Source organism: Dermacentor variabilis, chromosome 10 (assembly GCF_050947875.1).
Source record: "Dermacentor variabilis isolate Ectoservices chromosome 10, ASM5094787v1, whole genome shotgun sequence".
Classification (NCBI taxonomy): domain Eukaryota; kingdom Metazoa; phylum Arthropoda; class Arachnida; order Ixodida; family Ixodidae; genus Dermacentor; species Dermacentor variabilis.
This window is the reverse complement of record NC_134577.1, coordinates 99,545,430-99,568,041: the sequence shown is the minus strand read 5'-3', so window position 1 is coordinate 99,568,041 and position 22,612 is coordinate 99,545,430. Positions and strand designations below refer to the sequence as shown.

At 48.8% G+C, this 22,612-nt stretch overlaps 1 protein-coding gene across 1 annotated transcript; it reads left to right on the top strand.

Annotated features, from left to right (window-relative positions):
• Positions 1 to 1,632: 1,632 nt before the first annotated feature.
• Positions 1,633 to 12,845, top strand: LOC142559669 (acetylcholinesterase-1-like). The gene is made up of 3 exons (XM_075671238.1): positions 1,633 to 1,765; positions 8,566 to 10,086; positions 12,407 to 12,845. The coding sequence occupies exons 1-3, from the start codon at positions 1,662 to 1,664 to the stop codon at positions 12,702 to 12,704; spliced, it is 1,923 nt and encodes a 640-aa protein (XP_075527353.1). The 5' UTR covers positions 1,633 to 1,661; the 3' UTR covers positions 12,705 to 12,845.
• Positions 12,846 to 22,612: the final 9,767 nt, after the last annotated feature.

Here is a 22,612-nt window from a genome sequence, read left to right as displayed (position 1 = left end):
GTCGAACCCAGTTTGGTGCTAGGTTAAAGCCGTCGCTTCGACCGGTGGCGCCATGTTTGTTTAGGCAAATCTTTTGGGGCAACTTTTGGGGCTCCCGCTAAATCCGCGAAATAGCGTGCCCGACGCAAAACCCAAATTTGCGTTTCGCGCATGCGCAGTGGCTTCGACGCTATTTCTTTGGGGCCCCAAAATGTTCGGGGCCCCTATTCTAAAACTCTCTGATCTCAACATGATTTGTAGTTGGGCAGATTGAGTGTTTTGTTACGTTTCGCCTACGACGCGCGGTATAGCCGGCGCGGATGCAACGGACGCCGGGGCTTCATTCAAAGCGGCGGACATTTTGGCCCGTTCAGCGCTGCCGCAACGCCTCCCCGCCGAGCGCGTCCAGGCATGTTTCGATGCCACGTGTCTTCGTGTGTGCGTGTGTGTGTGTGTGTACATGTTGGTGCCCACGCTTGTCAAAGCGCGGCAGCCGGGGAGAGGAGCTCCTCAAGTGTGAAGCGAGGAGGTCTGAACGGCGCCGGCCCGGCGGATGCGTCACTACACTCGTCTCAACGTGTTTCTCAGCATGTCCGTGGCGCCGTGACGTGCGCCTCTGACGAGGCGTTCCCTCTTGCCCTCGACTCCGAGAGTATAAAAGCAGCTGCCCCCGGACGCCAAGCGGGAGGGGCTCCGATTTCTTCCGTCGAGTAACGTGCTCTCCCGTCTCTCCACTTCGGTCGACCTGACCGGCCGCTCTTTTGTGATGCTAGAATAAACAAGTTGTTCTGTTAGCAGTCGACTCATGCTTTGCCAGGACCTTCGGATGCTTCCAGTTGTGCCCCAGGCCGCCAGGCCAACGCTACCCTTGGGGCTTGCGACCCAGATTGCAACAACTGGTGTTAGCGGTCAGATCGCGACAGTTTGTAGTCCACTGCAATGGCACTACGCATTCTGTCTATATTTCTCTGCCCCCTCTTGCATTGTTCTGGTTTTCTCCTAATGCGTAGCTCATGTGTGTGCGTTTTCTTTTGCTAGTTGTAATGTTGTTTTGCTTTGTATCTTATGTTTGTCTACATCTGCCCCACAACAATGCCTTAGGGAGTAGGTAGGCATGTAAAAAAAGCATGTGCTTAGGCACACGCTCGCTGCGCAATGTGACAGACGCGGCGATCATATCAAAGAATTGGCTGGATTCCCTGACTGATTTTACGTGTTTGATTTGTGCTTAATTTCTACTTATCATTCACTTCTGGTGGGTTTAGCGTAAGCGCTAATGTCTTGCTTCCCTGTAATAAAATTAAAAAAAAATACTGCGGCTTGTGACTTAATGCTGGGGAAACTACCTTCGGTCCCCAACATCTGGCACATAATTCAAATGTTCTTTTTGTTAACTGTGCGCTGCTAGGTAAGTCATTAGCAGTACCCAGCAGCCACGGTTAGCAAAATCCCGGAGGGTTCGCAAGGAAGGCTTTGCTTTAAAACTGTAGCTGACAGCTTGGAAAGGTAGGTAACATTTGTTTTCCTCCCAAAACCACCATGTATGGTTTTGTTCGCTACAGTAGGTAGCTAGTCATTTCATCTGTCGTTGTGAGGCATATTAAAAACGCGGGTGTGTGCCTTGTTTGAAGTGATCAACATCAACAGGCAGAGGAAGACGAAGAAGAAGTGGAGGACCAGAGATGGCTGCCGTTCCCACGGAAAACGCGACTGTTTCTCAAGGGCAGAAGATCAACGACGGGGTCTCTCGGCGGCCACGTTCCTCAAGCAAGCGATGCGGCTGTTGGTGAGGCTCACGATTCCAGACTATAAGCACACGCATCATGTGAAATTAACGTCTTTTAGCTGAAAGCTTCCCGCCCCCGCTGTCTCTCACAGTTGACGTATTCGGCCCCTAGTAGCGTGCAGCCTAATTTTCAGGATTCAACGAGGGGCTCGGGACGATGGCATCTGCAGAGTACGGCGGGCTTTACTATGGGTGATCGCGAGGTCTCGTGCATTTATCTAGCAGCTAGGCACCGTGTTTGACGGATGGCGGTATACGAGTCTGTGCGCTCTGGCTCTGACGTGACGAGGGAAACATGGCGTGCACGGTGATACATGTTAAAACGCACTCTCACCGTAATCTTGTCTGTGAAAAAGAATGTGAAAAAGGATGACCAGCGAAGCTGTGTATGTGTATAGCCCTTAACGGCGAACTTCACCTCCACCGCGGGACGGCCCGGCATTTCACTATCTTCGGGATTGGCGCACGCATGGGTAGTACTTAAACGGACTGGCAACTGGCCGTAATGTGTTTGTGAGACGTTGATGTAAATAAAACGACCGTGATTTATAGTGATCCATTCCAGCACACTGCGATTTAAGCAGGCATTGTACTTTTAATTTGGCAAAAAAAGTCACCAAAACCAGTAAGTGGCGAGACCTGGCGGTGAAATCTTGATAGTTCGGATGTATTGTATGAGATTACTGTACGTAAGTCGACTGCTATTAGGTACAGTATAATTATTCCTTAAAACTCCAGTTCGTATATTAATAGACACTCGCGCATCATTCTATGCTTCGGCTACGGCAACACGCTGAACTCCTCGTCACGCGTAAAGCCGCGTTTCCATTTCGATCCGATTGGTTTCATTTGGAGTGCTTAAATACCGAAGCATTTGGACATGAAACCACGAGAACATGTAGGAATCAGCGCAGAAATTATTTAAGAATTCGGAAAACACAAACAGCAGGAACACCGACCTGATAAACAAAATCATACTTTGTTACAGCACGGCCACACTTGTCGTTTGCCTGCCAATAATGCCGGCGTATAATCGCTATCGCGCTCGCCTATCGCCGTTTTCACTATGCTTCCAGTGGACGACTACATCCTCACTGCAGATGGGAAAATTTGATAAAAAATGTTACACGGCGTTTTCCGCGTTAGCACTCCACGATTAGACACTCTCACCGGTAAACTTTCCTTCGTAGTAAAAAAAAAAGTGGGTACCATGAAAATTAACAGCCAGTCCCTTTAACGCCTGCTTTACCTCTGCCGCGAATCAGCCCGCTATTGAACTATCTTCGGGCCCACGTATGAAATATTGTTGAAAACGCATGACAAACTCATGAAAAATCGGACGCGATATACCAGATCCTAGCCATAGACAGCTGCGTTGTAAAAACCAGAATTCCTTGCCTGTCTTTGATGTCCGCTGCTTTTGAGTCGCCTTTCTTCTGGGTGTTCCAAGCTCGCTATCTTCGCACCGTGCCAGGAGTGCTTTGGGCCGGCTACTTTCATTGTGTCCGTAGCCGAGTCGCGGGAAACTTTGCAAAGGTAACCGTATCACAGAAGGTGATCGCTCGAGGCTATGACCACTGAATAAAAGAGTTACAGTGACGTTTCACTTCATGAACGCGGGTAACGCGCAAGCGTATGGACGCTGCGAACATGCATTGCGGCGTCGAAGCACAAACGGAAAGGGCACGAATGTGGTCGCTACATTGATCTCGACGGTGATACGCCTGTGACGTGCCACAGGGAACGCGCATACCGCTACAAATGCAAAGAAGAGACGCCTCGAAAATGCACAATGAGCACCGCGGCGTCGAAGCAGACATGGAAAGGATGCGAACGCGGTGATTCTCTTTTCCACCTCCACGCGGATTCTTCCTCCGGCGGTCGCCTCCCTCGCGGAGACAAACATAATATCGCCTATTTAACAGACGGGTTCGTCTACGGGCGCGGTTAAAACTACTGCAAAAGCTGCCCACTGGGACTTGCGTAAGCATTCTTACCAGTCGCTAATCTTGCACACATACGTCTCTGACGCAAGTGAACGCGTCTATGGCGACGTTTGATTTGATTCTTATTATGTTTTATTTTGTGTTACTTTCTTTGTTTTAAGAGACTGCAAAGCATACTCCCGTACTATCCGACAAGTTCCATAGTCTGTCTTGACTGACGGTCAGATGCCGTCAGATGAAGGTCAGATGCCGTGACGCAGGTCGGGTGCACGTAGGACACGCTTCGCTTGCCCCCATTTTCCTGTACAAGAAGCGTTCGTAATTTTTCCTGATGGCGTCACCTAACACGTTATATTGGGAGAATGGGCACGAGACTAATAAACACTCGCATTACTCTCTCTCTCTCTCTCTCTCTCCACACACACACACACACAAACACACACACACACACACACGCACACGCACACGCACGCACACACACACACACACACACACACACACACACACACACACACACACACACACACACACACACACACACACACACACACACACACACACACACACACACACACACACACACACACATATATATATTGTAGCGAAGAAGACTGGCGTGCCCTATGGACGCACTATCATCATCGGCCCGCCGACGAAGAGGGACTCGCGCTCTCGGTGCCTGACGCTCGACTGAGACGGTCGCATTTCTTAGTGCTCAATAAACCGCTTTACATAGTTGGTGGAGCTGTGCTGGGTAGTACTTCCCCAACCAACCTGAAACTACGTAATCGGACACTGCCGGACACCATGCCTGACGACGCCAGCCAAATACCTCCGGCATCGCCAACATTGATTTGTCCTGGCTCAGTGCGTTCACGCGATCCTCCCATCTTCAGCGGTTCCGACGAATACGACGTAGAAGATTGGCTCTGGATATATGAGCGGGTGAGTGCCCACAATAAATGTGACGATGCTGCGAAGCTCAGCTACGTGAACTTCTATCTCACGGGTATCGATAGCGTGTGGTACCACAACCACGAATCCGACCTCAGCACTTGGCCAGATTTCAAGGTGCGCATTACTCAAGTCTTCGGTCGCCTTGAGGTGCGGAAGCTCCGTGACGAAGAGCGCTTGCGCAACCGTTCCCAGCAACCCGGTGAAAACTTCACCAAGTACATAGAAGACGTTGTGGACCTTTGCAAGCTCGTCGATCCATCGATGACTGAGTCTGACAAGATCCGTCACGTAATGAAGGGCATCGAAGACAGCGCATTCCAAATGCTCCTCTCAAAAAACCCGCGGACCGTGGTCGAAGTCACTGAATTTTGTCAAAGCTACGACTAACTCAGGAGGCAACGTCTACTCACTCGACGTTCTTCGATCCCCGATACTTCCATAGCAAGTTTAGCCGCTGTGACTAACAACGACCATCTGCTCGGCGAAATCATGGTATTTATACGCTCTGAAGTCGCCCGCCAGCTATCCCTACTCACCGCCGTACCAGGGCCTACGCCGTCCTTGGCTCCTACGTTGCGTCAGATGCCCCAGGAACAAGTGTCCGAAGCTATTCAATCCCCTCATGCAGCGCCACCATTGCCTGTACCTCTAAGCTACGCCGAGGTTGCAGCACGACCACCTCCATCGACTTTTTCGGCACCACCGTTTGCTGCACCGCCACGTCCAATCCCTCCAGTGTACACCACCAGATCACCAGCTGGCACGGGACCCTGGCGTACACCCGTCAATGGCCCCGTGTGCTTCTTCTGTGGAATCCCTGGTCACGTGGTACGGCATTGTCACCGTCGTTTATGGCTTCAAGGTAGTGACCAACCTGTCCGCTCCTGCGTTTCGACAGCTTTCGTCCTTCTCGCCACCAAATGACTCGCACTTGCCGTCTACGAGCAACGTCATTCCTTCTGCCCGTGATCGTCGCTCGCCATCTCCTCGTCGCCGCTCACTTTCCCCCATGCGGCGGCGTCCGGCCCCATCGAAGCAGCAAAACTAGCTACCGCAGTTCAAGAGGCGAAAACTGCTGCGTTCCAGTCGAACCACACAAGGCCTCGCTCTCTTCCGACGAACGTAATCGAAGTACCTGTAGAAGGAGTCGTCACACTGGCATTAGTCAACACAGGCGCCGCCGTTTCAGTAGTTACGAAAGAACGTTACCGCAAGCTTCGAAAAGTAATGACGCCCTTATCTGCGCTGTCACTCAGGACAGCAAGTTCGCAGTGCAATACCCCTGTTGCCGCATATATATATATATATATATATATATATATATATATATATATATATATATATATATATATATATATATATATATACATATTGCTACCTGCGGTAATGGGGACAGTGCAAAAGAACAGGGAGGAAGGCCAAGAAGGAAGAAGTGCACTGTTGAGCCAGATAATGTTCATTATCTTGGAGTCGTTGGCCAGGTCGGGGTGGCGACTAGTAAGCGGAAAAGCCCAGCAACCCGAGACGTCGGTATGGGCACTGGCGGCACAAACGATCTGCCTCCCCGCAGTGGAAGCGCAGAGAACGGCGGTCCGGTGTGCGCCAAACATCCGACGTGCGTCATGCGTCGATCGCCTGCGTAATGCACTGGCTGCTCCGGCTGAAGCATAACATGAGGAGCGGCAGGCGGAAACGCTGGAGGCATGCGTCGTTCTGCGATGTATTGCACCGGTTGGGCTGGTGAAAGTCCAACCGGCTGAGCAGCGTGAACAAACACCGGGGATGACGAAGCAGGGAGTCTCAGGGCTTCTGCGTAGGTCGCCCGGCGATGTTCAGTCGGTGCAGGCGCAGTGTTAGCAAGAGGAAAGCTGGAGCGGAGCGCTTGGTGTATTTCATCTTTTACAACATTGGCAATCGAGCTCACCGTAGCTTGTGACGCGCCGTGAATCTTCTGCATTTATTCCCGCACAACGGTGCGGATGAGTTCTTGGAGGTTGTGATTGTTGCTTCCGGTCAATGTGAAAATAACTGAAGTGGATGTTGCGTTTAATTGAGCTCGTAGAAGTTCGATCGCTGCTGAAGCATCTTCTCCATACTTACAGCCCGAGACGAAAATTCGGCGACAGTCTTCGGAGGGCTCCGCACAAGACCATCGAAGAGCTGCTCCTTCACTCCTCGTATCGGGTGACGGAACTTCTTGTCCGCGGTCATTCCAGTGTCTGCTCGTCTGAAGAGGCGCGTCACGTCTTCGACGAATTCCGTGACACTTTCATTGGGAAGCTGGATCGCTCGTTCTGCTCGTTCGCGGCGATCAGCACTGGTGTAGGTGTTTAGTAGCTGACGGCGGAACTCATGCCACGACGTCAGTTGCTCCTCACGGTTTTGGAACCACGCACGCGAGCCGTCCTCCTAGCGAACAGAGACACTGTACTCGGCCATACAATTTTCGACGTCTTCGAATACGTCGCCATGGAACGACTTTGGAACCCGTGGGTTCTGAAGTGTCTACCGGGTCGGTCATCGCGCTATCCATACCACTTCAGGTGGTTGGAATCGCTGTGTTGTCTTCTGGAAGCAGTTCCCTGACCAGCGGTTGGCCCGATGGACGGGTCTCTCTATGGGCACTGGGCTGGTGGTTCCCCTCCGAGGAGGAGTATGCGGCATGAGTGAGAGATACCCAGCACCTCCACCAGTTTGTCACGTGTCTCCAAAGAGGACTGGATACGTTTAATGGGGACAGCTGGCTTCTGAAAACGGCGGTGGGACCAGGCTATCGAGCTGGCGGGGTTAGTACGCGCACTTCCGTCTTTGCCTTCCTCCCTCTTCTTTTGCACTGTCCCCGCTACTGCAGGTGGCAATATGTAACGTATGCAATCCCATATGATGGTAGGACCACATGTCTACATATGGAGCGCATCCTACCCCGCGTTAGTTACAGCCGAACGGATAGACTTCCGGTGAAGTAGCCTTAAACTTTCCAGCTACTTTCCTTGAACATATCCTTATGCATTAAAACTTGCCTATTGCCTTGTCTCCGAAATCCGTTGCGTGTTCTTTCTTGTGGGGCGCCGACTTCTCATGTCGGCTCGAGCTTCACTTCAGGCGCTTCCCTGAGGGCGCGGGAAACGCTTGATTTTTTTAAAAGGTACAAATCCACCTAGATCTTAGCGCACTGGTCCGGAGGCTTTCTGCCAACTATTGCAGAGAGTTGCAGTAGTGTTGCACCTAACCTTCTACTGTGTTTATTAATTTGTTTATTTATTTTGTTCAAATATTCTCAAGACCGTCAGACATTAGAGATAGCAGGGTTTGGGTGAGGGCTAGTTGGTATTATATTGCAAGGATGTTGACTTACTGTGCGTACATAGACAAAGGGACCGAAAGAACGACGCAGACAAGCGCTGACTTCCAAATGAACTTTTATGTTCAATAACAAGCATAGATAACCAACTTGTTTTCGAGGAGGCTTTTTTTCTCTTGGTGTCTTGGGTATATATGCTTGTTATTTCAAATGAAACTTCAGTTGGAAGTCAGCGCTTGTCGTCGTCTCAAGATTACAGCTGCTGTCTGCGGTCATAGAGTGTGATGTGTTGAGGCTTCGTGAGCGCGCTGCCACTATGCTTGTTAATTTAGTTAGTAAGCGATTGTTGCCACGTTTATACGACCGATAAAGCTACTATCCTTGCTTCGTATAGCAGTCTATTAATTTGCTATCGCAGTCGATGCTTCGCCTCTAAGGCAAAACTGCGACTTTATTTGTTTTGTTTACTTTTACAGGTAAAACTGTTTCAAAAAGCATTAGGACGCATCTTTAGCATTAATACTACGCATTGATAGTGTCCTCACCATTTTTATGTAGTTCGATATCATTCGACTGATTGAGTTTTGTTGTTTCAGGGTAGTAGCTGCCTTGCTGAGCGGCTGCCTCATCACTGCCTTGGCGGTCTTTGTGCTCGTACCAATCGGTTCAAGATCTGGCACTAGAGCACCAAGAGGCTGCCTCATGGCGAGGACGCCGAACGGTTACGCCCAGGGAAGGCTGCTTCAGTTCAAAATCAACGGCGCATCGTACAGCTCCGTCGCCTTCTACGGCATCCCGTTCGGCGCCCCGACGACCGGAGACGCGCGCTTCGCTGAGCCCCGATGCGCCCAGCCCTGGCACGACCTGTTCAACGCCACGTACAAGCGACCCCCCTGCGCCCAGTCGGACACGCATTTTAGTCGCACTTACGTCATCGACGCCTCGAACACCACCGAAGACTGCCTGCACATCAACGTCTGGGTGCCCGGCAAATGCGTGACCGAGCTGCTGGGCCGCGAAAACCACCGCGCCGTCATCTTCTGGCTCTTCGGTGGCTCCTTCGTGAGCGGAGGCAACAGCTACGACTTCTACGACGGCCGCTTCGTGGCAGGCTTGGGAGACGTGCTCGTCGTCACGCCTAACTACCGGGTGACGTCCTTCGGCTTCCTCAACTCGGGAACGGGCGGTGAAGTTGCGGGCAACATGGGGCTGTACGATCAGCTTATGGCGCTCCGCTGGCTTCGCGACAACGTCCACCGGTTCGGCGGCGACAGCGACCGCATACTGATCGCCGGTCAGAGCGCCGGCGCCATCGCGTCCTCCATGTTCATGGCGAGCCCGATAATGTCGCAGTACGGCCCGTACCGCAGGGCGTTTCTCATGAGCGGCTCGGCGGACGTTCCGCGGCCCCGGAACGAGGGACCCGACGCGCGACGGAGCTTCTCGCGCCTGGCCGCCAACGCCGGCTGCCAGTTGGCGCGCGTCGCCGACACTGTGCGCTGCCTCCGAAACCGGAGCGTGCCGGGTATCTTGGAGGCCACCAAGGATATTTCTCTGTTTCTTATGCCATCCTTCAAGGCGCCCCTGTTTCCTGGCAAGATGGACTCTCTCGAGCGGCGGTTCGTAGCGGCCCGAGCGCGGGACACACTGATCTCCAACGCGGCGATGGAAGGGCAGGCCTTCTTTGAAATGCTCATGCCAGACATAGTAGGTACGCAAAAAGAGATCACGGCGCAAGTGCTGAAACGAACTTTTCCCTATTTGATCGGCGACCGGTCGGACTTTGAGGTGGAGTACGCCATTCATTACCTGAAGAGCATGTACGACCTTGAAGCCCCCAACCACCGCGGTTGGATACAGGTTATCGGTGACACCGTGTTCCGTTGCCCCGTTGCTTCCTTCGGGAAAAGTTTGGCCACCCTGGGAAAGAATGTGTACTACTTGCAGTACACGCCCAGACCTTCTTTTTCCGTGTTTTCCGGAGAAAATGCGACGCACGGAGACGATGTGCCAATGCTGTTTGGGCTTCCGTACATGTACCCGTACTTGGCTACTGACGAAGACAGGGCGATGTCCTACCGCATGATCACGATGGTGTCCAGCTTCGCAAAAGACGGGTGAGTGGTTTGGGAAACGAAGTTGGCTGCAAATGAATCTGGGGTTCCTTTACCAACTGGTTCGTTGGGCTTAACGTCCGCAACCCACACGTCGCGGGAGGAAGGTTCGGGGTCAGTGCTTTGAGCTCTTTAACGCCCATCCAAAGCTCGACACACTCATTTCTTTGTATTCCGCTTAGCTCGCGTTGGAATACGGCCGTCATAGCCGGAAATTAAGCAAGCGACCTCCTGTTCGGAGGCACAGCCATAACCTTCTGTGCCCGCGTTGTACGTGCACGTGCGGCCCGACACGCGATGTTCAGACTTCATTAAGGTTTCGATCGTTAACGTTTGCTGACTTGCTTGTAATATCAGCGTGCGACAGTTTTAGGAAAGTACTCCGCACGTTCCGTTCCGCAGTTGAACAGTGACCACTGTTCGTGGCTGTGCGCCTAACAGTGGCTGTTCGTGGCTACTGTGGCTGTGCGCACGAGGTCGCGGGTTGGAGTCACGGCTTTCAACTCTGAGCAAGGCTGGCCCACTATGCGAAATGTTGAACCATAAGGAACGTGCTTACAGTTCTGGCGGTGCCCTTTTGCAACACGAGGATCTGGCCCTCAGTGCATACATATTGTTACACCCACGAAAGGTCTTTATTCAGAGGCCAGGTATAGATAGTCACGACGGTCTCATTCAGGCAAATATATATATATATATATATATATATATATATATATATATATATATATATATATATATATATATATATATATATATATATATATATATATATATACACAACGGGACAGTCTCAGCTGAAACCGATTCAGCGCAAATCACCGAGTTCATCAGCGTCTCTCTCTTTCACTCTGAAAAGTGGCAGAATGGGTAGTCTACAATATTCACATTCATATACAGTGAGCGCCAGGGCTAGGTGCGCGTGTTGGAACCCCTGACGGCCGAAATTTGTCCGAAGCCATCCGCCACGGCATTTCCCGCAACCCGGGCGTTGAAAGTCAATTTCTAAGGACTTGTATATGAACTCTACAGAGCATATCTGTGTTGCTTACTTCATTATGTCCGGGAAAACTGAGCCCCTGGGTTGGACGGCGCCTGCTTACACGTTACGTTCATTTCTGGTCGCTCTTTTTTGAACCATCCTGGCAGCTCCTCCGCCATTGTTCTCAAACACCAAAACTAATCCTCACACATTCTCACCCACTTATTCGGATGATATTCCTAGCACGCTCCAACCCGGTTTGCAGCAATCTGGAGCCCTATCCACATGGGAGCGAGGAAAACCGCGCCCAAGCCGAACCTTCTACTAGCCGCTTCTAGTGCAATCTGCATAGTCGCGTGATCGAGTTTCGGGCGGATCTCGGTGATCTCGTTCGCACTCCCAGGTTCCGAGTGGGAGAGCGGCGTTCTGACGGGACCAGCCGAATGGGAACCGCACTGCGAGAGTTCTCTATAGCGCTAGAAAGCGGCCTTACAAATGTGCCATTCATATTCTTGCCCCGGGGGGTAAAAGGGAGCGATACATAGACTCTTCCGAATAAAATAAAGATTTCGTTGGATGTGCCCTTCTTCAAACGAAAGCGCTAATGAGGGTTCTCCCTTATTCAGCCACTGTTGTTAACGAAGACAATTGGTTTCCTTTGGGGATTCCCACAGGAAAATACAAAAGTAGGCGCCATAAAAGACACCCAACGGGAAGAAATAAACACGACAGAGCGCTAACTTCATACACAAAGAAATATATCGGAAGCGATACAGGTTTCCTTGATCTTTAGCACGCCTGTTTAAACCTTCATGTAATGGCCGAAGTATCATTCTTCCTACGTTGAGTTTGATGCCTCAAGGTTTCGATTTAGGCGTCCAAACCTAACGCATAGCCTACAGTAGCGTTTTTGATAACGTGGACTGAGTTTCGATTAGTAGATAGTTCAACAAAGCAGTTAATTGCTATTCTAAGCATATAGGCTTTTACTGGAACAACATTTCATTGCTTCCTTGCACAAATGGTGTCTCCTTAGCCAGAATAAAGGTGAAGTACTTGTTCAATGTTTCCTTGACGTGTAACGGCGTTCCGGCATTAGAGTGTCGAAGAATATGTTCGTGCAATCAAGGCAGCGCATTCGTTACTTCAACTCGGCAAAAATGTTCACGCTTTGGGATCAGTAAGTGCAGGTTTACAGTTCGCGCTTGGTCTAACTTCTCTCTCGTGCGTTACCTTTTATTGCGAGTAATTTTGTATCGGTGCATTGTTGATCACACTGGCTTCTATAGGGTCCCTTTTATTTAGGCCGACGCTGTTAACGGCGGTGATTGTGGCCCGCAGGTCTCTCCCAAGCCTGGCGGGCGGCAAGCCCTGGCCGCTCTTCTCGAAGGCTTCCAACTACTCGTTCGTCGACCTCGCACACTCCGGGTTCACGCTTGGCGGCACCGCTCCCGGCTGTCCCTTGACCGAGATCATGAAGATGCTCTTCAACGAGAACAAGTCGGACCGGCGAGCGATCGACAGTGCTTGGACGCCCGAAGTCGTCAGCTTGGCACTGGACATGCTTGCCGCGATACCGGCGCGAGCTCTTGAGATCGCCGCCACCACTCATCATGCCCATGCTTACAAAGGCCAATGAATATGCCATACGCTCGAACCCTCCAGTGTTCACTGTGCGCCTTTTGGGGTGTTAAAAAGGTATCAGCTTGCAATACGTTGTGCGTCGTTCATGAATTGCCCATCTGAGGAGCGCTTGTTTTCATTACAGCGGTTTCACCAAGATAAATTGCAAAGAATAAGGGCAACACTGGACTTTAGTCTACCAAGGGAACAGGCTGGTTTCAGGAAGGGACACTTTACAATGGATCACGTCCATGTCATCGATCAGGTAATCGAGAAATCTACAGAGTACAATCAGCCTCTCTATATAGCTTTCACGAATTAAGAAAAGGCATTTGATTCAGTAGAGATAGTAGCAGTCATAAAGGAATTACTGTAATGAAGGAGTACAGGACGCTTACGCGAATATCCTGGAAGATATCTACATAGATTCTACAGCTACCCTAATTTTCCACAAGTAGGAAGATACGTTTAAAGGCGTCAGACACGGAGACACAATCTCTCCAATGCTATTCAATGCGTGTTTGGAAGAATTATTCATATTATTAAACTGGGAAAACTTAGGAGTGAGGATTAACGGCGAATATCTCAGCAACCTTCTATTTGCAGATGACATATTGCCCTGTTCAGCAACACAGGGGACGAGTTAAAACGAATGAGTGAGGACCTTAACAGAGAGAGAGTAAGAGGGGTTGAAGATTAATATGCAGAAGACAAAGATAATGATCAATAGCCGGGCAAGGGAACAATAGTTCAATATGGCCAGCCAGCCTCTAGAGCCTGTGAAGGAGTACGTTTACCTAGGTCAATTGCTCGCAGGGGACCCTGATCACGAGAAGGAAGTTCGCAGAATAATAAACATGGGTTGAAGCGCCTACGGCAGATATTGTCAGCTCCTTGCTGGAAGCTTACCATTATTACTAAAAAGGAAGGTGTACAATGAGTGCATTTTGCGAGTGCTGACATATGGGGCAGAGACTTGGAAACTGAAAAAAAGCTCTTGAAAACAAGCTAAGGACCGCGCAAAGAGCGATGGAACGAAGAACGTTAGGCGTAACGTTAAGAGACAGGACAAGAGCGGTGTGGATCAGAGAGCAGACGGGGATAGCCGATATTCTCATTGACACTAAGAGAAAAAAATGGAGCTGGGAAGGACATGTGTTGCGTAGGTTATATAACCGGTGGACCATTAGGGTTACAGAATGGGTGCCAAGAGAAGGGAAGCGCAATCGAGGACGGCAGAAGACTAGGTGGGGTGATGAAATTAAGAAATTCGCAGGTGCCAGTTGGAACCGGTTGGCGCAGGACAAGGGTAATTGGAAATCGCAGGGAGAGGCCTTCGTCCTGCAGTGGAAATAAAATAGGATGATGATGATGACGACGATGACAAACCCATTAAACAAGGCACTGAACGACCCATTTACACGCGTTTTCTCTTGTATCTTGTAGAACTATTCACATTTGCACAAAGCAATAAAGCACCTGAGCGAAATTAGTCGTAAATGTAGAATTAAGAGGCAGCAGACGGAGGAATACCGCGCAGGAAGTTATCTGATCTTGCATTTGAGTGCAGCGGTATACCGACGTTGAGGGGGACTTAGAGAAATGAAAGTATATTTACATTATGCGCAGAAATAGAGGGACGCAAAACCCCCAGGATCCCCCTTTCCCCGGAGACGGCCAAGCCGCGCACGGCTACACGCGGGAGCGTCCAACCGTCGTGTGCTCGGGTACGTGGTGTCGCAACACACCAAACGTCTGCTTACGCAGACGCCCCTGCGGCGTTATGTGGGTCGAGTCGAACACCGTCTTATCCACAAGGTGACCAAGGACGAGAGTGTCATGATTGCCAAAATGACACACTTTCGAAGTCAAATTAAGCGCATCTCTCTCAAGCCATATGAGGACTATGTCAAGACGACGGTTGTGCCCGTCAAACGTGCGGCCAAAGATCACGGTACCATAAAGATAACAAAGATTCTCCAAAGATTATCCAGTACGGAGTACTGTGTCTATAAAGCGTTTTAAGGTAGCAGGGGCGTCTTACAAACCAAGCGGCGTGACAGTGAATTCAAAGAAACCGTCTGGAGTAATTAACGCTGTTTGCAATTTGTCTGCGGAATGCATGGGAATTTTCCAATGTCCAGATCTGAGGTCCACAGAAGAGAAATACGAAGCAGAATACAGACAATCGATGACGCCGTCAGTGTGCGGAACATCAATGTGCGAAAGCGAGTATTCATCTTTTTCCGTCAGCCAATGTAAGATAGCAAGCAATATATATATATATATATATATATATATATATATATATATATATATATATATATATATATATATATATATATATATATATATATATATATATATATATATATATATATATATATATATATGGCTGTGGATAGGAGAGAGACAACGACGACGAGGAAGAACAACCTTGTTTCGGTGCTCGGTCGGCTACACTACCTCTCGCTGCTCCAACGTTCTAGTCGCGAACGCTTACTGCTAAAAGTGCTTCGCGACGTTTGGTGGGAATGCTGGACTTATTGCCAACCTGGAACTCCGAAGCCGGACGATCCCTGTCACATCTCCCATGCCTGAGGAGACTAGTCCTACCGCGCCACCCAGGGCACCGCCTTCAGTCGTCTGTCCTGGTGCGCCACGCCAACGGGATCCTCCCATATTCAATGGCACTGACGATCATGACGTAGAGGATTGGCTGTCATACAACCGAGTGAGTGCCCACAACAAATGGTCTGAAGCTGACAAGCTTGGCTACATCCCATTCTACCTTTCCGGGGTCGCCCATCTTTGGTTCCGCAACCATGAGGCTGACTTTTCCACCTGGACAGCATTCCGAACGGCACTTCAAGAAGTATTCGGTCGCGCTGCTGTGCGCAAACTTCGGGCTGAACAACAGCTTCGCTGTCGTGCCCAACAAAAGGGCGAAACTTTTACGAGCTACATTGAAGATGTAGTTGACATCTGCCGGCGCATAGACCCAGATATGACCGAAGATGACAAGGTCAAGAACATCTTAAAAGGCATAGAAGATGACGCCTTCCAAATGCTCTTGGCAAGGAATCCTCAGACGGTAAACGACATCATAACGCTTTGCCAGAGCTATGAGGAGCTGCGCAAACAACGGCTTTCTACGCGCCAAGCACTCGCTCCGGACTTCGCGCTTTCAGCTCTGAGTGATGGTGCCACTTCTACTCCTTGCAGTTCAGAAATTTTCGACAGAATCAAGCAATTTGTACGAGAAGAAGTGGTGCGCCAACTCTCTCTTCTGCCAGTCGCTCCAGCCTCAGAGCCGCGCTTGTCTCCAGATCTCCGTCACATGATAGAACAAGTCGCTAACGCAGTACCACTTGCTCATCAACCGCCTCCTACGCCTGTGCCACTTACGTACACTGCCGTTGTCGCCAATCCAAGACCTCCTTCTGCAGGTAATCAATTCAGACTTACCAGCGCCTTTCCCCTACCTCCGCAAGCAGCTGCAACATGTTCTCCTGCCCCTCCAAGCAGCTACTGGCCGCCACAGCAGCCCGTGCGCCCACCTCGCCAATATTTCCAACAGTCTCCGCCCGCTGTTCTCAATCCATGGCGCACCCATGACAATCGGCCTATCTGTTATTCGTGCGGCCTACCTGGGCATGTAGCACGGCTTTGCCGCCGACGTGGATGGTACCCTTCGGATTCTCCGAGGGCACAAAGTAACGGTTTCGACTCTCCGTCCCGTTCTGCTCCTGCCGCTCAGCCCTTCGAAGCCCCGTCTCCTCTTTCCAGACCCTTCAATACCCGTCGGTCTCCGTCTCCCCGTCTGTGTTCTCTGTCGCCGCTTATCCGTCGTCCTGAAGCTATCTGAGAGGAAAATTAAGGACCGCAGTTCCGGAGGCAAGAACTGCGATCTCAGCGAACTCCTCAAGACCTCATTTATTTCCTGCGAACGTCGTTGAAGTTTATGCAGAAGACATTGCCGTTCATGCGCTTGTAGACACGGGAGCAGCAATATCAGTGATTTCGGACCAGCTTTGTCTTACCCTTAGAAAAGTCGCGACGACTTATTCAGCCATTTCATTACAGCAAGTGCTGCGCCGATTGAACCCTTAGGCAAGTGTACCGTGCGTGTTGTTATGAGCGGCGCTTTATACCATATTGAGTTCGTTGTTCTGCCTCGCTGCTACCATGCCATGATTTTAGGATGGGACTTTCTGTCCTCTCATCATGCCGTTATAGATTGTGCCCGTGCTGAACTCGCGCTGTCGCCATTCGGCACCAACGTTTTTGAAGATACTGATGACACTTCCGGTCGCGTGTTCGTCACCGCCGACACCGAGATTCCTCCGTACTCTGCCGCGTTTGTACCCGTTTCCTGCGTTGGGTTTTCTGACTCCACAGTTCTTTTCCCGCCGTCTATGCTTGTTGCTCGCCGCCATCCTTTGCTTCCTTTTGCCCTTCTTGCCATTCGACAAGGTTCGAGCGCACTTTATGTATCGAACCTGTTTCATGTATATATATATATATATATATATATATATATATATATATATATATATATATATATATATATATATATATATATATATATATTCCGGAGTTCTGTGGCGAGGACGGGGACCGCTAGCCTACACCAGAATGTTACATGTGGAAAGACACAGACGAAAGAAGCTATTTACAGGCTATTTACACTGGAGCCAGAGAGCTCCAGTATATATATATATATATATATATATATATATATATATATATATATATATATATATATATATATATATATATATATATATATATATAAACTCACAAGTACACTTGTTTATTTTAAGTTTAAGTTGTTTAAGTTTCTCAACTGTTATCAATAGTTCTATCTGTGGTCTGCGATCACCGAATATTGCGTAATCTGATTGTAACCAAGACGCGAATGGGGTAGTACTTTCTGAAAGGCACACGGGCACCGGCGATTACGTTGGAACCTTCGACGAGTCATGCATAAAAGCCGACGCGCTTGACCCGCTAATTTACGACAATCGCCGACTTTGCCCACCGCTATCATTGTGTACAAGAACTCATTCTTGTTCTTTGAGTGCAACCTGCTTTTCTGGGCACAGGTTCGCCCAATAGCTGGCTAGTTTCGTGATTCACAGCATTTGCTGTAGTGCTTTTCACCCTCCCTACAGCATGACATCTGGTAGAGGTGCTTCGTTGTGTAACGGAAGCAGCCTGCAATACCAAGTCCTGAGGACATCGGCAACGTCACCATGGGCCTGAGAGCTACCCGCAGGCTGGAATAATTACCGCTGAACCAAGGACTTCTATGGAAGACTTCCAGGAGATCAAAACCAAGCCAGCTGCTGAACTGACAGCCCCCGCGCATCGGATCATCCTGGGACAACCCAGGAAGCCGACGACCTTTCGTGGATCATCGCTTGAAGACCTCGAACGATGGCGGGAGACATACGAGAGGGTCGCGACATTCAGCAACTGGAACTCCTAGGACAAGTTGCACATTGTGTACTTTTCCTTGGAAGATAGCTCGAGGACCTGGTTAGAGGAACGAGAGTCAACCCTAACGAAATGGGCCCTGTTTCGCAACGGCTTTCTGCAGATCTTTACTAGCGTCATGCGCAAGGAAAGGGCGGAAGCGCTACTAGAAGCCCCGGTGCAGTTTCCGTGCAAGAACATCGCCACTCATACGGAAAAGATGACCCGTCGGTTCAGCCATGCCGACCCGAACATGTCTGAGGAGAAGTGAGTTCGTTTCCTCATGCTAGGAACAAAGCAAGAACTCTTCGCCGGATTAATTCGCAATTCACCGAAGACAGTCACGGAATTTTCATTGGAGGTCATGACTATCTAGAAGAACTGCAGAAGGTTAAAATGGCCCGGCATTTCCGTCTGGGACGATCTCTCGACAAACACGCTACGAAAGCAGAAGAGGCTATGGGAAAGCGCGAAAGCAAGAAAGGAGCAGGGCTTGCAGGTTCAACTCATGCATGACAAGACTATTATCGATAACGAGTTGTATGTGCGGAACGATGCAAAGTCTTGTAGAATGAAAACAAGCAAGAGAAATTCAACTGCACGTGTGCCTCAGTTACACTGTGGAAACCAAACTCGAGATGTCACGCTTATAAACATTAATGCTCGCAGCCCAGTGAACAAAACCACTGATTTTGAGCTCTTCGTCTTTCTGGACAACCCCGATGTTGCCATTGCGACTGAAACCTAGTTGCCCGCGAAATAACACCCCCCTCTTAATTATTCGTAAGAATCATGAAACTCGTAATGACGGCGTAGCGATTGTTTAAAAAAATATTGATCTTGTGATGTTACGCGAATGCCCGATAACAAAGGATTTGGTGCAGGTCAATCCTGTGTGGCTTTCCTTGCGGAATTGGTGCTGTTCATGACCTCCTAATGCCCCTCTTGCTTTTCTGAAATAAATTCGACTTTTTTGACTGACATTGTGTCTCAATACACGCGTCTAATTATAGCAGGTATTTTTAACCTGCCAGGTATTCGTTGGGATGTAGGACACATTAGCTCAGGAGAATTCAAACATTCTGGTGTTTTATTTGACATGGTATTTAGCAAATATTTTACACAAGTTGTTAATGAAGCAACTAGAATTGGATCAAGTACTCAGTCAGTGTTTGACCTTGCATTTATAGACAGCAGGATTACTGATCCCGCAGTTTCTATTAATGACGGACTATCGGACCACAAATTTGCCCTATTGTACATAAAAAGAGGTTTTCCGGCTAAGCCTAAAAGAGAAACAACACACGTAAGAAATTTTGCTGCAATAGATGACGCCAGCCTCTTAGATTGCCTGGAGATGGCACTGGAGTCGTTCGATGGGGCAGCTGAGGTCAGTACGTTGTGGGATAAGTTTTAAGGTATTTCCGATTACTTCGTACATAAATATGTTCCTATGATGATAAAGAAATCCGAAAAAGCGAAATCCTTGCGTGGCCCGAGAAATCATTCGGTGAAAGAGGAAATTAAAACGTAGACAGAAAAGAAAAACTAAGGTCATAATGAGATTCCGAATCTTTCAATAATTCTGAAGCAAAATATATATATTGCGAAAGAACACTACTATCACCACATATTACCGCGGTTTATGAAAGAGAGGAGCAGCATTTTTGGCGTCACTTCGCTCCATCGTGTGAGGATGTTGCAGATGTTACCAGCGCTGAATGTATAATGACAGACTCTGTGCAAATTGCTAACCAATACAATTATACAATTTTTCCATTCCGTCTTTGACTCTCGTTTACCACTGCCTGCAGACAATGACTAATGCACATTCAGAGAGGCAAGATATTATCTTAAATGTAGAAGGTATACTTCTACTGGTATTATGTCTAGACACGAAAAAGTTACCTGGCCCGGATGGCATCCCTAATGAATTGTTGCGACGATATGCAGAATCTATCGCAAAATATTTGCTGATAATTTTCCACGCGTCTCTTGAACAGCATAATTTGCCACAGTATTGTTTATTGGCGCGAGTCATACCAGTTCATAAAACTGGGGACAAACACGGAATGCAGAATTATAGACCCATTTCAATAACATGTACTTGCTGTAAAATATTCGAGCAAATCCTCAAAAAAGCTTGTTTAACTATCTAGAAAGCTCAAGCATTTTCATTTCTAACCAGCGTGGATTTAGGAGCCGATTGTCTACAATCACCCAGCTTGCGGAAACTACGCGATTTTGCTCAGGTAATTAATGAGACAGGTCAGATAGACGAAATTCGCCCAGACTTATCAAAGGCGTTTGACCACGTTTCCCACTCATACTTGATTGGTAAGCTACTTGATCTCGGAGTCAACTGAAATATAGTTAAATGGATTAAATAATATGTAACATGACGAAATATGCGGAAGTAAAAGGAAAAAAATGCAAAAATCCTAAATGTAGCAGGTCTACCTCACGAGTCTGTGTTAGGCCCTATAGTATTTCTGTGTTATATTATTGACATTACAAATGGTCATAATGACAAGATAACAATTCTTTTATTTGCAGATGATTGCTTATTATACGTTAAAATTCACATGTCATGAAGACCAGTCAGAATTACGTTCATTTCTAGAAGCAATTAGCGATTAGTGCACACGATGGGAAATGGAAACAAATTAAAAAAGAAACTGTCTACGCACAAATAACTAGAAAAAATAACAAGAAATGTGTGGATCTACAATTACAAGCTAGACGGTAAACCAATAAAACAATGGAGCCATTCAGGTACTTAGGCGTTACGATACCAGATGCCCTGGTCAAAAAATTTGGAGGACGCTTCAGATTCGCTTTTTAGAGTGGAACGGGATAGCAGTCAAAGATCCCTGCCTGCTTCTCACGCTTCCCGGCAACTGGAGCGTACGTAACCGTAATGTTTACAGGGAAACGCTGACCGCGAACCCCATGCACGAAGGCGGGCTTTATGGGAGAAGCGCGGCCTCTTGCGTGGGCCACGATGTGATGGAGGCGAGCGCCAGCTTGAGGAACCGGGCGCGCCACTGCGTGGCCCTCGAGATACCCGCGCGCCAGCACGCTCAAATGGCGGACGCCGCGGTTGGTCTGTGTATGGTAGAAACGCTGGAAAAGGCGTTTCTTTGACTTTTCGCGTAACATAGGTTTTTCTCGTACAGTCAAATTACTCAATTCGAGAGTTATCATATCTGTAGGTTGTGTGTGAGTCATAGTTTACCATTTTAACGCGATAGCGTTAAGGAGCTCGTGTCGCAGAAAAGCCGGTGTCGTCGGTGTCGGTGTCGGCGTCCGCGGCGTTGGCCGTGAGCGATAAATCATGGCAGGCACTTCATAAATAAAAAGCAACTTCCAAGATGGGCTGGGTGGGAATCGAACCAGGGTCTCCGGAGTGTGAGACGGAGACGTTACCACTGAGCCACGAGTTCGATGCTTCAAAGCGGTACAAAAGCGCCTCTAGTGAACGCGGTGTTGAGGCTCAGGCGTGCGTCGCTTGCTCAGGCGCACATTTCGTTGTCGCGCCGAACGCTGCGTTGCTCGACGCTCACCGCGTCCGATGCGGGGCGCGTAGTCGCTGCGCCGTAGCCCATTGTCTTACACCCCTTGGCGGGTCGACAATAACGCTGTCGCGTTCCACTCTTGAAGGCGAAGCTTAAGCGTCCTCCAATTTTTTCTCGTATTTAAGGTTAAGAAATTCAATTAGTTCAGTAAATTTCTCGCGTCACATGGAAAGCCTGGGAATGAAAATAGTTTTTCGTACCACCCGTATCTTTTAGTACTACGGACGCCAGATGGCAACGCAGGACGCCGGATTTTCTGCGACACGGGCTCCTTAGCGCTATCGCGTTGGCACATAGAAGCACATAAATTACCCATAGGTAATGTATGAAGTGCCGCAGAGGTTAAACTTTGATCAGTGGGACGTAGGCTTAAGCTTGGTCCACTGCATATCTGGCATCGGTTCGGTACGTCCCGCGTTGCAACGTGCTAGCATAGTAAGGAATCAATATAGGAAGAATGAAATAAATAAAATTGAAAAAATACAGAGGCGTGCAGCAAGGTTCATTATGACGAAATATACGTGCATGGAATTCGGTGCCTGAAATGCTCACTGAACTCAAATTTCACGAGCTTTGACTGCGACGAAGGCTAGGCTAAAATTTATTTACTTAGTGAAACATAATTGCGTCAATTTCAACACTCCACGGTATATAGAAAACCGAATGTGTGGGATTTCAAGGGCCGTTATATCTAGCCACGAGGATCAGTATATGCCCATACTTGCAAAAAGTTGACGCATTTAGTATTCCCTTTCCAAAAAGGATTGAAGACTGGAATGCGCTACCACATAGCATAACCAGAATTGATTTACCAGAACAGTTTGAAAAACCGTCATTGGCCTGTTCTTCTATGCGGCCATGCTCA